Source organism: Polypterus senegalus, chromosome 12 (assembly GCF_016835505.1).
Source record: "Polypterus senegalus isolate Bchr_013 chromosome 12, ASM1683550v1, whole genome shotgun sequence".
In the NCBI taxonomy this organism is placed as follows: domain Eukaryota; kingdom Metazoa; phylum Chordata; class Cladistia; order Polypteriformes; family Polypteridae; genus Polypterus; species Polypterus senegalus.
In genome coordinates, this window is record NC_053165.1 from 79,991,687 (window position 1) to 80,009,626 (window position 17,940).

The window sequence follows — 17,940 nt, forward strand, 5'->3', positions numbered from 1 at the left end:
AATATATATAGGGGCGGGGCTCCTGAGGCGCTTGGGGGGGCGTGGTCAGGCCTCTTCCTGTAGTTGTGCCGTGGAAGTTAGCGATGGCGCCCCATCTTACTTGAAAGGTGTCCCCTAAGCACGCTCATGTGTGACAGTGGCATGAAGAAAGGAGCCTACCAGGCTGAGGCTGCCAGTGGAAAGCCACATTGGGGGCAACCCCTGAGGTAAGAATGCTCACTTCTTGGGATGATGGAGAAAGTGAGGTCAGGAGAAATGCTGGCAACTACCACCTAGGAGAGCCTAGTGAGCCACTAAGGGCGAGATACCAGAAGGCAGGTTTGGCAGTGGTGCCAACCAGTTGTATTGTTATCTGTCCAAATCTTTCTATTTCCACTAGGTTCTGATATTTAGCTGTGAGAGGGGATCGATAAAAATAAACCGTCCTAGAACGCCTCCATCTTTCCCGACTAGCCCTCAAAAACACATACTTGATTTAAAATATTCATGGCACTCAGTGGAGCCTCACTAGCGTGTGTGTGTGTGCTTGTGTACGTGTTTTCCTAGCAATTAGGTGGCAAATGCATTTGGCTGAAAAAGCCTCAGAAAAATTTTAAAACCTGCATTTTCCTGTTGCTATGGTAAGCGCCCCCCCATTCCCCGGCATATGCAGCAGCTGTAAGGGAAGGCTTTTGCATATTTCGTGTCAGACCACCTCAAGTGCATCATGAGTGCAGCCCTTTGATGCCCACCCCCCTTTAGGCTTCAGCCCATACTCATCCTCCCCCCTAAAGTGTGTCCCAGCCCCAGCGAGTGGCACTATACTGAAACAGAGGCGGATCGATTGTGTTGCAGGATCTTCAGGAGCGATGCCAGTCAAGTGGGTAAGACACTCAAGCACATCCTCCTCGTCTTTGATGCTCGCTTAGCCCTCGGCTAAAAATAAAAGAAGAAAAAAAATCCTTTCTGTCAGGCAATGCCCGTGAAACATACATGCAGGAAATGTTCTGCAGATGGCAGCGAGAGCCTAGGGGCATGGGTGTTTGCCGCCAATATGTCTCAAAGTTGGTGGAAGGGGGCAGTTGAGGACAAAATAACACAGATGCCAGTGGGGTGGTGGTGGGCTTCAGTAGCTCAAAAGGCAGTAGGAAGACATGCAAGATGGCAGAGGCAAAAGCCTGAGGTGGCACAGGAGGGTAAGGGGAGCAGTCGTTCATCTCATGCAGAACAGGACAAGTAGACATCTTCTTGGACTTGAGCGCCTTGTTTTATATCCAGATGTGTTTTGTAAGTTGGCATTGATGGGCAATTGTGAAAGGTGTGGCAATTGGATTGAAGGGGAGAGCACGGTGCCGTGAAAAATGATTTGCCCCCTTCCTGGTGTATTCATGACACATCATTGTTTAGGACCTCCAAACAAAGTTAGTGTCATACAAAAAATTGATTCATTGAAGGAAAAAATTTTCATCAGGGCCTAGATCACCCGTGTGGAAAAAGTAATCGCCCCCCAATCTAGTCACTCAGTCATCCAATGAACTCCATTTTAAATGACCACGGGTTAGATTATAGTAGACACACTACCAAGCCGGATGGCTGCCAGCTTTGCCGCTACTGGAAAAGTACCAAAAAAAATAAAACAAACTTCAAAACTGTACGATACCAGCATTTTGGACTGGAATTGAAAACGTGCCATCTTTGATTTGCTCTGTGCCACTGCTGTGACTCGTTGCTCCATGGATTGATTGATTGATTGATTGATTGAATAAAAGAAGAGATTCTCTGCTCAGTTCTTTTGTTATGCACCACTGGTGGGACTCGTTGCTCCGTGTATTGATTGATTGACAGTAAATGAAAATTTATGACGATAGATAACACCCCCAGACAATGGATTGATTATGTGCCTCGAGCGATTGATTAACAAGTGATAGCACACCCAGACATCTGATTCTGTGACACTGGTGGGACTCGTTGCTCCACGTATTGATTGATTGATTAGTAGTAGAGATTCTCTGCTCAGCCCCCTGATTGATTATGTGCAACTGTTGGGACCCCTTGCTCCATGTATTGATTGATTGATTGATTTACTGACAGTACATTTGTGACAACTGATCGCACACCCAAACTTCTGATTGATTATGTGCCAGTGTTTGTGACTTGTTGGGTGGGGTGTCTGACTGGGGTCTCTCTCATGTTTTTTTCCTGCTAATATTTCATGGTAACATTGTTGATCATTTAATTTCTAAGTATCAAGTAATCGTTTTCATTGCACTCTGTTTTGTGGGTGGTTCCTCAAGAGGCGGGGCCACCTGCTTGTCATCACAAGGGACCGCCCTCAGCCCTATAAAGGCAGGGACATCCCACAGTCCCTTACAGTTCAGAGTTGGCGGGTGTTACTTGTGATTTTTGACCTCCATGTTCTGTGTTTTTTTTTTTGTTTGTTTTTTTTTAAACCATGGTGGCAACTCACAGTCCCTTGCGGTTCATTGAATGTGCTGGTATTGGTGAGTTTCTCTGGTGATACTTAGTGCTTTTAGTGTATTGTTGGATTTTGGACCCCTTTTCGTCTGTTTTTCGTATATCTGGACATTGTTTGCCTCTGGGTTGCCTTTGAATTTTCAGGTGACCCCTGCTGTGTCTTGTGTGTTCTTTGGCACTTCACTGTTTGCAGAGTGTTGGTCTTTTTGTGACTAGCTGGGTTTTCCCCCTCCAGTGGGCATTCTGAGTCATTACTGGGACTTTTGTGCTTATGTAGTTCATAAGACAGATACTGACTGACAGTCAGAATTGGTGACAGCAGGTGACACACCCTGACACTCGAGTGCCCATCGCACGGACATCACCTTCAGTCACTGTTTTATCCGTCAGTCTGGTTATATTAAGTTTCCCTGCGCCCTCTGACGGACCACTCTGGGGAAAAGCTGCTATATAAAGTACTGATTGATGGATTGAGTGATTAGCTGAACACCCCCTTCTTTGTCTGAGCCCACCTTGCTGTCTGATGGTTCATTCTTATGTAAAGCCCAGTGTGACGCAGTGTGGAGTTTGGATGTTCTCCCTTTGTTCACGTGGGTTTCATCCCACAGCCACGCAGGCCATGAAAGGCCAAACGCTAAACCGATGGGTGTGTGTCTGTCTGCACCCTGCTGCCCAGGTGGTGTTCCTGTCTCGTGTCTGATGCTGGCCCATGACAGCCGTTAGGAAGATGGATGGACGATTGGAGTCCGTCTCTCATTGATTCAAGAAGGGTTGTTCTCTTTGTGTCAAATGTTTGGAGACGTTTTAAAGTGAAGGTACCAGAACTCTGGAAGTTTGATGGATTATTGGCTATAATCTGTTCTGGTTTGCCAGTTACGATGTTGTGCTGCTTTGCGTGACCTCCTTTTGCATTTCTTCCATTGCTTCGTACCTTGTTGATTGATACATCAGTTGACGGGTGGCAAATGTGAAGTCGTGACAATCGCCAGGCTTTCCATTGGATATTTGACTGATAATACATCAGTAAGGTGGGCCGTCACTGGGGTCATTACAGTTGGGGTGTTTGAGAGATTACAGCACTCAGTAGATGTGATCAACATACAGTATGTGTGTGATTGAGCAACTGACTTATTGATTGATTAAATGATTGATTGTAATTTCTTGCTGCCTGTAATCATGGTCATCATAATGGAGGTGGAAGCTTCACAACAGGCATTTTCTTGCATCTCCAACACAGAGAGCACAGCTAGAGCTGAGCAGCACAGAAGCTCCCCTCAGCCGCTGACACTTTAATTATATCCTTCACGTCGTGAAATCCGCTGCTTTTGACTGCACTCATTGTGACAGGAGCCCAGCTGAAAGCCCTCAGCTTACATCAGCTCCATCAATGGCGACGACCGAGCAGGCCAGCGCGGCGCAGAGGGTCCGCCGTCGGGTAAAGGACATCCTGGTCAGCTGGCTTTGTCAGGCCTCTCGTGGACACTAACTGTGCAGGTGTGTGTCTGTATGAAATTATGGGAGGCAAACAAAGTGGTCCTCCCTGTGCTTAGGATTCTAATGAGCTGTCATGTCTGTCTCTCTGTCTAACGAGAAAGGCATTATGTAGGATAATCTATCTACATTTTAGTACTACACCAAATACTTTATATTATAGTGCCTTTATCTATCTATCTATCTGTTATATAGTGCCTTGCATCCATCTAGCTATCATATAGCACCTTTCACATCTATCTGTCCCCCCTGGCCATTGAACCTTGCTCTTATTCTATGTTAATTAATGTTGACTTATTTTATTTTCTTATTGTGTCTTTTATTTTTCTATTCTTTATTATGTAAAGCACTTTGAGCTACTGTCTGTATGAAAATGTGCTATACAGTATAAATAAATGTTGTTGTTGTTATCTAATATATATTTCAATGGCCACTCCTATGCCCTCTGACTTTTTTTTTTTCAGTCTCTGCCAGTCCTCTGTGCCCCTTGTAATGTCTGGAAACACATCCCATGTAGGAATTATAAGGGAACCTGTTGGCCCAGAGCTGCAGGAGACCAGGTTCAAATGCCAGCCAGGGTGCTACCTGTGTGTAGCTTGCATGTGCTCCCCGTATCTGCACTGGTTTATCTCTGTATACTTTGATTTTCCACCCAAATTTATGACTTATTAGGTTGACTGGAAACTTAACGAATATGTGTATGTGTGAGAGAGCACAGTGATAAATTATCATACCGTGCTTTTCATACCTATATGTGTCTACTTGTTGTGTTTTCTATAGCTATCAATTTATATCATATATTGCCTTTAAAATCAATTATATTGCGCCTTTCATATCTATCTACAAGTCATAGCAAAACCACCACTGTTAAAACTTTGTGTTTATGTGTTGTTTCATATTTACACTTCTACAGACTATTTAACACTGAGGGAGTTAATTGAACACTGATGACATTGCTGTCTACCTATCAATGTATTGTATCCATCTATTATATAGTATCTATCTATCTACTGTATCTATTATATAGTGCCTTTCATATCTTATCTATCTATCATTATATAGTGCCTTTCATATGTCTATGTATTATATAGTGCCTTTCATATCTTATCTATCTATCATTATATAGTGCCTTTCATATGTCTATGTATTATATAGTGCCTTTCATATCTTATCTGTCTATCATTATATAGTGCCTTTCATATGTCTATGTATTATATAGTGCCTTTCATATCTTATCTATCTATCTATCTATTTTATTGTATGTTGATCTGCCTATCAATTTGTGCCCACATTAGACAGCACTGGTCCTTTCAGTTCAGCCTTGGCACACCAGTCAGCAGTGGCACAGAAAGGGGGTATAAAGACACATTTTTTCGTCTGCTGGCCTTCAGACTATTTCTAGGGTCAGATCCATTTTCTTTGTTGTGTTTGTGCAGCCCCAGACATTCACAGTTTTGCTCTTCTAGACAGTAAATGGTCTCGTACCACTCGTGTGTATTTGAGACCGCCATCTTCCTCATCCCAGAGGTAATTAGTTCATTGAGTCCCACCAGCCACTCATCACCCCCTACCATCCCAACGGCCACAGAAACGGCTTTTGTGTTAAGAGCTGCTCGTCCGTAGCCTTTCTGGGTGTTTGGTTTTTTAATAAAAGTCCCTCCTACGCCTGCCCATTTATAGTTCTAATACACCCCCGCAAACGCCCCACAAAGAGTTGATAATACCCTTTCGCTGGAGGCGCTGGCGGCTTCTTTTGGAGGTGGAGGGCAGAATGGGATAAACAGCCCCCATCCCCAGCAGCGCAGAGTGCGTCCATCACTTCAGAGAGCCGTGAAGCGTGTGAATGCAAAACTGGGAGGCAGGCGTTCCATGCACTTAATGCGCGCGCACACACACACACACACACACACACTCTGTGCTCTTGGGACACGTGTACGCGCCAGCGCGCGCCCGCCCGCTCTCGCGGCAACACTGCCTGAGTGTTGGCATCCGCCGCTGCATTTTCCACCTCGCAGCATCCCTTTGCGGCGGCTCTTTGTGTTTTTTCGCCGCTCTCTTCGTCTTCTCCTCCGTTCATCGCTTCGGCTTGTCTTTTTCTTCTTCTTTTTTTTTTGTGTGTTTTTCTTTTTCTTTCCTTGGTGGTGATGGTGGAGGTGGTGAGGGGGAGGGGGGTAGGAGTGAAACCAAGGGATTCGGATTTGGATTCCTCGGCGCTGCACTAAGCGGACCATGTTTTATTTCCAGCTGGTCATCATGGCAGGCACCGTTCTCCTGGCTTACTATTTTGAATACACCGACACCTTCCCCGTTCACATCCAGGGCTTCTTCTGCTTCGACAAGTCCTTCTCCAAGCCGTACCCCGGGCCTGAAGATAACAGCAAAGCCCCTCCGGTCCTGGTCTACTCCCTGGTCACTGCCATCCCAACCATCACGGTAAGTTGTGTGGCATTTTCTATCGGGGCGGTTAATTAAAGGGGAGTGGGTGAGGGGGTCTGGCTGGTGGGGGGGTCTTAGTGTGTGTGGATTATTTTTTTTTTTTTTTGACCCCACATGAGCAGCTTTTTTTCAACAGGCGTATGCTTAGGAAAAAAAAAAATGAAATGCAGACCACGATGTGAGACTTCAGATAGACTCTTGGCATGAAGGTGGGTGAATAAAATCCAGCAGCTTTTCCTAACAAGGTGGCATAGGCAGAAACTTGCAGCCCCTTTTATTACAGTTGGACTGGTTTATGTTGATGCCCCTTAACCTTTTGTATGTCTGCAGATGGCTAGTTGTTCAGTAATTGTAACAGTTTTCCATAGCTGTCTCCAACCAGCGTGGCAGCCACAGCTGGCACATTTCCGTGGCAGGCATCTAACAAGCACGTAGCTGTGAAGAGGATGGCATAACAGATTCCCATACAGGAGGTAGATTCCTTGATCAATAACCAGACAGTGGCGTCTGAGAAGTTAAAATGAATAGAAGCTTAAACTGAGTTGGGTGGCACAGTGGTAGGCACAGCTGCTGCACACTTGTGTCCGGCCTCCCGTGTTCAGTGATTTCTCTGAGTGGACTTTGCACATTCTTCCCGTGTCCATGTGGGTTCTACATTAGATGATCTGGCACCCCAGAGGTATGTCGGTAATTCCTCATTGGCTGCAAAGTGCTACTCTGCCCAGGCTTGGGTCCTTCCTTGCCCCCCCAATTATCTCTCTCTCTATGTTTTTGATTGTGTTCTGTGATGTCTGTTTACTTCAGAATTCAAATTTAATGTGTGAGCCCACTGGCCATGGAATGGAGAGAGAGAGAGAGGGCACCCTGTTGACCGCTGCCCACTCCGTCGATAGCGGCTCAAAGCTGGCAATGGCACTCCTCATCAGACGCTCTGGGAGAATCTAGGTCATGTGAGTCACCGGTCTAAGGATGGCACCTTTTGGCAGTCATAAATCCATTAGTGTCCATCGATTTAGTGAGGATAGCATATGGTCGGGTTGTGCCAGTGTAGTGTCGGGTCTCCCAGCCCCTATCCCATGAGCCATTCTAGTCATTCAGTAAATACTGCTGAACCCACAGTGGCATGGGGCAACCCAACTGGCTTATATTTTGTGAAGGCCACTCTGTCCAAAGTTCACGTCAACCAGAATTTGAATGTCCCTGTCATTCACTGTCATCCGGTATTGGGGGTCTTTAGATTTTTACAACATGCTGTGTTGCTTGAATATACAGGGCTGGAGTCTGGTGCCCCCCATTCACACCCACACAGGCAGACAAGCTGCGTGTGACGTATAAGCCGGCATTAGAGTCAAATGTCCAAAAGATGGACACCCATGACCGTGTGTGCATTTTCCTAAATTCCAAATGAAGGTCTGTAGAATTGAGTTGCTCTCTGGATCTTTATGGTCAATCATAATTGTTTAGAAAAATGGAAGACTGCAGCTCAGGTTAACTTTCCTTCAAAGGATCACATTTGGATTTTATAAGAATTCAGACGCAGCCAATGAGATGCCTGTGGAGCTTTACTCTGGCATTTTGTGTTTAGGTTGTTTTTTTTTTTAAACATGCCCCCCCCCCAAACCCACCAAGTCCTGGCACCCCCTGGGCACTCGCCCAATTGCCTATATGTTTAACCCAGCCCTAATAATTACTTCATGATTCATCTGTCCATCTGCTGCTGCATACAGTTCAGCCTTTGAGGTCCCATGTCTATGACTGCAGTGCGGGGCAGGAACCAACCGTTAAAGGGATGGCCATAGACAATGAGACAATTTAGGGTCACCATTTAAACTAACACAAACAACTTTTGGATATGGAAGGAAATCTGGAGAACCCATCAAAGTGCATGGTCATTGGGCCTCCTTTTATCGTAAAGTATACCCTCATCGGGCTTGGCTGACCACTAGTGGTCTGGTCATCAGACTCCATTAATACTAAGAATCCCGACACTGGGCTTCATTGACCATTGATTGCCTGATTACTGGGCTCTACTGATCATAAAGTCTCCAGTCAGTTGGCCCATTTACCCATTAAGGACCTGATTATTGGGTTTCAAAGGCCATAAAGGTTATTGGAATCAACATATCATAAAGTGCCTGTTCCTCGGACCCCATTTGTCATAAAATATGTCAGCGTTGAGCTTCACTGGCTATAAACTATCTGATCATTGGGCTCTGTTTATCATGAGGCACCCAATCAATGATTTCACCTGCCTTTAAATGCCACCTTACTGGGCCCTCTTGACCATATAGTCTTAGGTCCTATTTATCTTAAAATACGAGACCCAGAGACCATTAACTGTGTGATTATTGGGCCTTTTTTATCATTAAATACCCAATCATCAGGTTTCATCCTCCATTAAATGCCATGTTATTGCTCCCCGTTGACCATAAAATACTTTATAACTTTATAAGTTATTGGGTGTCATGGGCTATAAAGATCTTTGGACTTAACTCATCATAAAGTGCCTGACCGTTGATCGCAAGATTCCTAACGTTGGGCTTAATTGACCATTAAATGGCTCCATCGATCATAAACCCTCCAATCACTGGGCTCCGTTAACCATTCTTGGGTTTCATAAATCGTAAGGATCATTGGACTCAACTCATAATAAAGGGCCTGGTCGTTGCGCCCCTTTATCATAATATGTCGACAGTTAACTGTCTGATCATTGGGCTCTGTTTATCATGAGGCGCCCAACGATTGGTTTTGCTGACCGTTATTAGGCCCCGTTGACCATAAAGTGTGTGGTCTTTGAGTGTTCTTCAACAAACATCCAGTTATTTGGCCACAGTGCCCTTGCAGTCTCCAGTCACTGCAGTTGCAGTACGTTTCTTCTGGAAAGGATGGATTAGGACCAGGAAATTAACATTTAAGGGCAAGGTGAAAACAAAGCCGGAAGGAAGTCGAAGGTCAGAACCTTAAGTAAGAATACCAGTCATCATGACATGAAGTCAAACATCTAGAAATCAGAACAGGAGGTCTTCTAACTAACTAGGCAGAAGGTCTCTTGACAGAACTTTGGTTTTTCAAGCGGGCTTTTTGATGTTTCTTCAGTCCACTGAGTGGACACTGGACAGTGCATTCCACCATCTTTTATAGTGTCAGTTCAGTGATGTTAACAAACTATGAGGTGACAACAACTCGCTTGACAATCTTGAAAATCATGGCCATCAAAAAATTAACAAAGCGTTGTCACAGTTCCAAATATAATAATTATGCAATAATCCAAAACGAAATACCAACTAAGCATAACATTGGTGAAGTAATATTCTAGACAGTGAAGTGTCCTATCATTGATCTTCATTGACGCACCAATCTCTGGGAATCATTGACTATCAAATGCCTGATTATTGGGCTCCCAATGTTGGTGTTCATTGAGCCTCGTTCATCGTAATTCATCGACATCTACATACCAGGTTATTGGACTCCCTTGACCATGAAGTGACTGCTCATTTTGCCCCATTTACCATAAAGTTCTCCGTCATTTCGCCCAGGTGATAATAATGTGCTCAGTCTGTTGGTTTCAATCTCCTTGTTATTAACCTGAGTGTCTCTTAGGCTTGAAATTCTCAGTAAAAATGGTTAAGCCCGAGTACCTCTGTGTTGGGTTAAGCTGCATTGCTCGCATGTACTGTGTTAAGCTTGAATAACACCCAGTGCAATATTCTGCTGCCATCTAGTGGATAAAATAAGATCATGCTGCAAAAAGAAAAATTAAATACAGTCGACCCTTCATATTTACAGGTTCCACATCTGCAGATTTAACCAACAGGAGAACACAAATACTTGAGGGGGATCCAGAAACTTCTGATAGAGAAAAACCTGAATTTGCTGCATGTCAAGCACTACGCTGAATCAACATGAGTGAAGTGACGTGTAGGCTGACCCTGTGGGACACCAGCTTATAGTTGTGGTCAGGAGGATATGCCGTCCCTCCACTCTCGCCCCTCGAGGCTCCGTGATGATCCTTCCACTGTTTCTCCTACATAACCCTCCAGTGTGGTGTCACTCATTAGCTTGGGCCCTAATTTGGGGTCCTGAGGTGTGGTTCGTCGTGTGGTGGGTGTGACAACGCACTGTATTAGTGCACGCTGCCAAACTCAACTTCCTCTATAGTCAAGTTTGATTGTCTACTTGGTGCTCCGCCCTAGGCCACGAGCAACTGTGGCAGGGCCAGTCTGAGGATGTCACTAAACCATCCAATCGGCACGCAGGGATTTAATGAGTGCAAGCACAAAGTGCCAACTCTCTGCATAAGAAAAAAAAAATCTTTTGAAAAGTGACACGTCCCCTGCCGAAGTGGGCCATAAGGTCCTTAGAACAATTTGCACAATAAGGCAGGAAGAAGCTGAAATTGATGAAAGTGTCAGTGTGGCTAATGCTGTTAGAAGTAATGTAGACCTGATTTAAAGTGTATGAGAGCACGTGCGCAGGTTGACAGAACGACCAAACACTAAATGCTGCTGACCATAATATAGGGACTTGAGCATCCAAATGTTTTCAGTTCCCTCATGGATACCAAAGGATGACTGAATTTCAATGCTTTTTGTCATTCTGTAGTAACTCATCAATATTCATAAGTGGGGTGGAGCCTTCAACCAAAACATTACAATGATATGTAAATGAAAAATGTAAACACCTGATGACCCCTGGTGACATCACTGATAATGTGTCAGGCGATGTGTGCTAAATCACCTCAAGTGCCCAATCACAATCATCCCATTCTGATGTTCTTTCAGTCATTCATGTGCCATTTTTGAAAAGATGATGCCAGATCACTAAGTGCTGGTCAGGCTACCCGACTTTTAATCCGCTCTTGCTGATGGTTGGTTGTTGACACTCAGCACCTTCATCTACTTTAAAAGGGGCTTGCCTTAGACTTAATGTGGGGCTGCCATCAGTAAGTGTCAAAGGGTTCACAGACCTATGAATTGGCATCCTAGGGGCAGAGGTGGAATATGGAGATTTGTGATGCGATAGCAGTGGCCCTGGTAGTCAAGGTGTGCCCCCTGTTTGCATTGCCTAATTACTGCAAACATCAGCGTCATTGTTGAAAACTGGCAACTCTGATCTGAGTTTATTAGGCTGGCAAGCTTCATGTCTTTTGCTCGGTGCTGCTGACTTGGCAAGCAGTGACTTGAGGCGTTAGAGCGCCAACTGTAGAAAATGTCTTCACCTCTTGGAAGGCTTCACATTTTCTTGTTAGACAACATGGAATCCCAGTGGATTTTTTTGACCTTTCTGACAGGTGCCAGGCTCACAGACAGTGCTTCTTTTTATTATTTTGAATTATTATTATTACCACATTATGATAAAGGTCGCAGTCACACACTTATGTATTAGTTTGAACATTTTAAATTGTTTTGCAGCGTGGCTTATAAGTAATGTATGCTGCTAGTACAAGTGGATTCCCCTATGGATCAATAAAGGACTATCTAACCATCTATCTATCTATCTATCTATCTATCTATCTATCTATCTATCTATTGTGACAGATAGGGGGCGCTCTCGCTCCCTTGAACCCCTGTCCACAACTCCAGACACCCAAGATTCGACTTTATTTAATCGCCACAGTGCACAAAGCACACTCTCCACCACAATACTCATATAATAAACACAATAACTACAATAAACAATTCCTCCGACTCCCAGACGCGTTGCCACCCTTCCACCCAGCTCAGCTCGCCGTCTGGGAGCTCCCATAGTCCTTTAATATTTCCTGACCCGGAAGTCTTCCAATCCCCAGTCCATGTGACTCTCAATCCCTTCCGGGTCAGGTACAAGTCCTTTCTTTTCACCCCGGAAGCCCGTTGCTCTTCCTTTAACGAACTTCCGGGTTAAAGGGCACAAAGAAGTCTTCGGTCCTCCCTGCAGCTCCCTCTTGCGGCCCCTGTGGTATCCAGCAGGGTCTTGTATAAAAACTACATGTCCCATGACTCCCTGCTGGTCTTCGGGGCACCTCCATACTGCAGGTGAGGGCTCCATCTGGTGGCCTGGGGGTATTGGCCGGGATGACAAGCCGGCCACATCTCACACTATCTATCTATCTGTTATATAGTGCCTTTCACATCTGTGCATTACGATTATGGTTTCTTTCTTTCTTGTTTTTAAAAAAGCTTTAAAAGAAAGTTAATGAAGCCATAGACTTGGACATTTTTTACTTATTTAATTATTTCTCCTACATATTTGTTAAAAAAATAAATAAAAAATAGGTGTCATTATACTGGGAAAGTAAATGGTGTGTTTCACCACTTTTCATATCTATCTGTTATATAGTCTTATCTATCTGTCTAATCCTGCCAACTACGCTATCTATCTATCTATCTATCTATCTATCTATCTATCTATCTATCTATCTATCTATCTATCTATCTATCTATCTATCTATCTATCTATCTATCTATCCTGAAATTAATATCTATCCTTATAGAAGTAAATGTCATTACACAGTGTAAGTATATAGTGCCTTTCACTGTTTTTCATGTGTATCTGTTAGGGCCTTCCCATATCTTTTGAATTATCTATCAGATATCGCCTTTCACTGTCTGTCTATCTGGTGCCATCTTTGCCTTCTTTCTTCAGTCTTTGCCAGTGCTCAGTGCCAGTTATAATTCCTGGAGGCACATCCCATGTGGGCAGCACTCGGAGTTCTCGGGAGTCCGGTTTCAAGTCCCCAGGAGTGTAGTTTTAGTTTTCATGTTCTTCTCATATTGTACCTGCACTGGTCTTTCTCTGTATAAACTGGTTGTCCTCCCACATGCCATCATTATGGAGCGTTAGGCTAACTGGACCATTATGAGTATGTGTGTGTGTGAGAGTGGGCCCTATATCCCGCCCAGCGTTGTGCCCTGCCTTGTATCTAATGATGCCAGAGTGCTCTGTGGCCCTCCTATGACTCAGAATTTGATGCAGCAGCTCAGTGATAGCTGGCTGGACTTTGGGTCCTCTTTAAAAACGCACTCGGACTGTAACTTGAAGCTCTTTGATACTTGATACAGTAAATATTTCTTGTTTCCCAGTCCTGTGTCTCGTTTGAACGTTCATCTTGCCCGATTCCGATTGCCATTACAAGGCCCACATCAGCACAGCAGAGCGTGCTTTCTTACCAGCTGCCAATTCTTTCACGCAGAAGGAAGCAGAAATTTGCAAAACACAAGACATATGTAAATGCAGCGCTCCGGGTGTGCGGCCCCCGTGGAGTAATCCTGTTTGAAGCTGCACGTTGCGCCTTCTCTTTGATCACGTCAAGTGGGCTGAAGGAACACCACCTGCAGCGGCCGCTGATGTCTGAAGAGTCACGTGGACGGTGAGAAATCCTAACAAAGCGCCGATATTTAGCAACAGGATGTTGGTCAACTACACCTATGAATATTTAACATTCCGTGTGCCTCAATTTTAGGTTTTTGCATTTTTGTTGCTCTTTGAGTTCCAAACACAAATGGCGGCGACCCCAAAATGTCATGCAGTATAGAAATTTCCAAAAAAAACGAGAAAAGCCTGTTGGACGCCAGTTGTCTTTCTAAGTTTTTGTGTGACTGAATGAACCCTGAAGGTTGGACAGCAGTTGAAGGAATTAAAACGCTGAGGACAGAAGAAAAGCTTGAGTGCATCACATGGCGTCAGGCACGGAGGCACGTGGGCAGGAGACTTCGGGGGGGTTAGTGGCCACTTGTGTGGGGCTCAAGGTTCCAGCATCCTTTGTTGCTGCTTGTGTACAGTCTGCAGGCTCCTCCTTGAGGTTTCATCCAACATGTCTGACAACTGATGTTACTAAACTCTGCCCTGGGATGGACTGGCACCCCATTCAGGGTTCATTCCTGCCAGGGTGGGCTCCAGGATCATGTCTTTGTCTTTCCTTGAAGTAGCAGGGTGGCACATCATTCATAACCAGAATAAAACGTCTAATTCATCAGTAACCAGAATATTAAATGTGACCCCCCACGCCATCTGACTTTCTGTAAGTGCAAGATGCAGTGTGTGCTCCTTTGCTGTTTTGTCTTATATGGTCCTATTTTCTCCATTTTATATTCTTTATTATGAAGACTTTACCAAAAATGTCTCGGATGCTATACGCTTCACACTCGGTGATCAGGGACAAGCAGGATAGAGTCACACTTTAAATGAATGTTTTGTGTGTAATATGCCCAAAGCAAAAATAAAATGAGTGTGACTGACATACCATTATAGTCTGAGTAGCCGTGCATCTCGTGTCCACAGGTGTCGCTCGGTTTTTCTTCAGTCCAGCTTGCCATGTCCTTTTTATGGAGTATTGAAAGAGGCCACGTGCCCATCTCAATATGGCTGCTGAGACAGAGTTCTCTTCATCGTAGAGAGGTGGAGAAGAGAGACCTGGGGTGTTGTAACCCTTGTCTCATACTGGTCCGACTTCTTTTGGTATATTAGAGACCACCGTTTCATAAAGTTCTGGGTTGTGACTCACCATTGTATTCAGTGGTAAAGGGTCATGTACAGTTTGCAGAGTGTCTCGCGATGGGTCGCCACGGGCCATTTAAGTGATCGCCATTGCTCTTCTGTGACTTTCAGGAGGACAGCCACCCCAACACAACACCGTTACTGTCGGTGGTGATTCGGCACGTGAACGTCCTGGAATGGGTCAGCAAGGCACTAAGACGGGCAAGACTGGGTCAGAACAACACTGCTGTGGACCAATGAGTGCAGGCCACTCCTGTTTCAGCCGCCATTCCAATGACCAATAGAATACGTCCTGGGTCATTCACCAATAAAAGTGCTCGGGTACAACCGGCCCCCCAGGCTGCTTTGCTCAGCTGTGGCCTGTCCTTGGCCTTCCTGCTGGGAGTCGCGTTCCCCCCAGGGGTTCCTCCCCGTCTTTTTCTTTCGTATTTTCATTTCATTTGTGTTTACTTGGCGTTGCTTGTGGTTTATGTCTCAACGCCTTGGAGATCTCCCGTGTGTTTTGTGGGTAGCCCCTCCAAACCAGTAGTGAGACCACTGCCAGGAACTGTTCTCCGCCCTATAAATCTGGAGGGTCTCCCACGGTTCCTGGTGGTTCGTTGCGGATGCGCTCAGGAGTTGCGGTGTTTTCTCTGTGCTTTGCACCTTTCTGATTCAGGATTGTTTTGACTCTTCCCTGGATTTTGTTGTGTTTGCTTTCAATTCCTTTATTGCCTTATTGTTTATTCTTGTTACAGAAAAATTATTGGACAGTAAATATTTGATTTCTAAAGATCCTGTATTTCTCAGATCATTGAGGGGATTTCGAGGGTTTTACTTCTGTAGTCCTGACTGGTGCTGGTAGTGCTGTGGTGTTGGAAGGTGTCCTTGGCACACATTAGAACGCAGCATATCTAAAGGGTTGGCACCGACCTGACACGGACCATCCCTTGAAGGCCACACTCTACCCTTCTTCAAAAGTACAGGGTGATGCAGGGAAACGGGAACTTTTCAATTGACGTTCAATGCACAAATTAAACACATTAAAGAATACATTTAGTGATGAAATGTACTGTACAGGATATGCAATTAATAATGGTTATCAATATTCATTTTATGTTTTGAAGAAAACATCATGAAGGTGTTGTCCATTTCTCTGTACACATCCTGACAGCCTGTTGTGGAAATTCTGCGTTGCGTGACGTCACACATCGAGACGAAGGCCAGCGATTTCCTCCTCAATCCTCCTTTTCAGTCCAGCAATGGCTGCAGGACTTGTGCGGTACACTCGGCTTTTAAGATGACCCCACTGGAAAAAAAAAAAAAAAGATCACAACCGGTGAGATGCCGTGGGATGTCCCCGTTGCATGAAATCGCGCGTCTTCCAAACAATTGTCGAATCGCTGCTCTCGACTGTCGGGCAGCATGTGATTTGGCGCCACCTGGGGACTTCTTTTTTTTTCTTCTTCTAAATTGTTGCAACCACATGAGCAGACGGGATGCGATTGCGACATCCTAACTGGTTATGGCGCCGAAATTCCCTTTTGCACAGCAGTCAGACTGTCACCCTTCTTCTTAAAGGCTTTCACAGCAGACGCTCGTTCATAGGGCACCGCTCCATTCTAACTAATGCCAAAGGAGTTCTAAATGAGGTCACATTGGTCCCAAACAACCGCCGATGCCCCAGGGTCGCCATAACGTCCTCCTGTATAATGTGCCAATGTCCCAAAGCACACTTCATTCAAATGACCTGCTCAGTCCACAGTTCTCGAGCCTTTAGGATGAGGGTGGAGTGGAAGGTTCAAGGACTCTTGATGCTATTGAGTCCAAATGGGCCACCAGTCGTAGAGGTGCCTACGTGGTGCTGGATAGTTGGACCAAACAAAATGGCCGCTGACTGCTTATGGCAACAGAGTGCATTAGAACTTGTGAAGTGCCTCAGTATGGCGTCTGCTGTAAAAAGGCGCTGTGTAAGGTAAAGGCTTATGGTTTGCAGTGAAGGAAGAACAGAGCTGTGACCTTCTTGCTTTGACTCGTCTGCTTGGTGCTTGTCGAAGTGGGTCTTGCATGTTCTCTGCATACTGGGATGGATTTTTTCACCCATCTCCCCAAAGTATGTTTGCTAGAGTTCACTCCTGATGATGCTGAGTTTGGCTCCGGCCTTCCAGAACACTGCATCGGGTGTAGCGGGCACACAGCCTACACTCTAAAGCGTGATAGCATCGCCCTCCTTGCCGTATTTTGCAGGACCGTTTGACAGTGAAGCTCATGATCAACGCCTAACCCTAAGGCTATTTAACCTTGACTCCATCATGCTGGGTGCAGCTGAAAATGCCAGGCGACTATAAATGCCCCTTACGAGACATACTGAAAAGTGGCAGAACGCTTTCATCTTCTGCCATTTTTCGGTTTCATACTGTAATCCAGTCATTTGTTGTATTTTTTTAATTTCACGCTAGAAATAAAAGATAAAAAGCAGCAAACTACGTGCGTGCCATCTCAGAGAGAGAGGGCCAAAAGGAAGAAATAACGTAGCAGGGCACAGATGCGCCCAACCCTGGCATTTGGGGTTCTCCAAGAGCAATCAGCTTTCATGCTTCAGTAAAGTCTTCTGTAGCGGTGACGCCAGGGACACTTCCAAAGTCCACGGGCCTGACAGGACCTCAGGCTCCCCTCTCCCAAGCCCCTTAGCCAAACATGCCGAATGAAAATGCAATTACTCAACCAAATGTTGATGTTCGCTTGCATTTCTAGGATTTCAGACATGAGAAAAGCGTTATTTACATTCCAATAATCTGCATTGCTTTACTTGAAAAGCTGGCAATTAGAGAAAACCCCCGTCACCTGTGTAGCCTTGGCGTGCAAATACAGTAAAGCCCCTCGATCACACGAAGTGGGAAATAACGCAGTCGTCGTTCGGCCGCCTCCTTCCTCATAAGTGATGCCAATAATCTGCCATCACTCATTTGCTCAAATGGAGACTGTCCTCGCCAAGGCTTGATGAATGGTACGGTGCTGGATTTTGCTGACATGCTCACAAACTGCACTCTGAACATCCAGCGTGGCTGAGCAATTCTGTAGAGCCATAAACGAGAATGTTTCAGC

General features: G+C 45.2%; 1 protein-coding gene across 7 annotated transcripts in view; it reads left to right on the forward strand.

Moving 5' to 3' along the window:
* The window catches only part of plppr2b (phospholipid phosphatase related 2b), a 74,437-nt gene that overhangs the window by 27,488 nt on the left and 29,009 nt on the right, over positions 1-17,940 (forward strand). For 5 of the 7 annotated variants that reach the window (XM_039772555.1, XM_039772557.1, XM_039772553.1 and 2 more), the window contains one exon: positions 6,190-6,378. In XM_039772555.1, the coding sequence (XP_039628489.1) occupies positions 6,190-6,378 (189 nt within the window). Of the gene's footprint in view, positions 1-6,071; positions 6,379-17,940 lie in introns of those variants that run through there. The other 2 variants (XM_039772559.1, XM_039772556.1) reach the window with 2 other exon arrangements.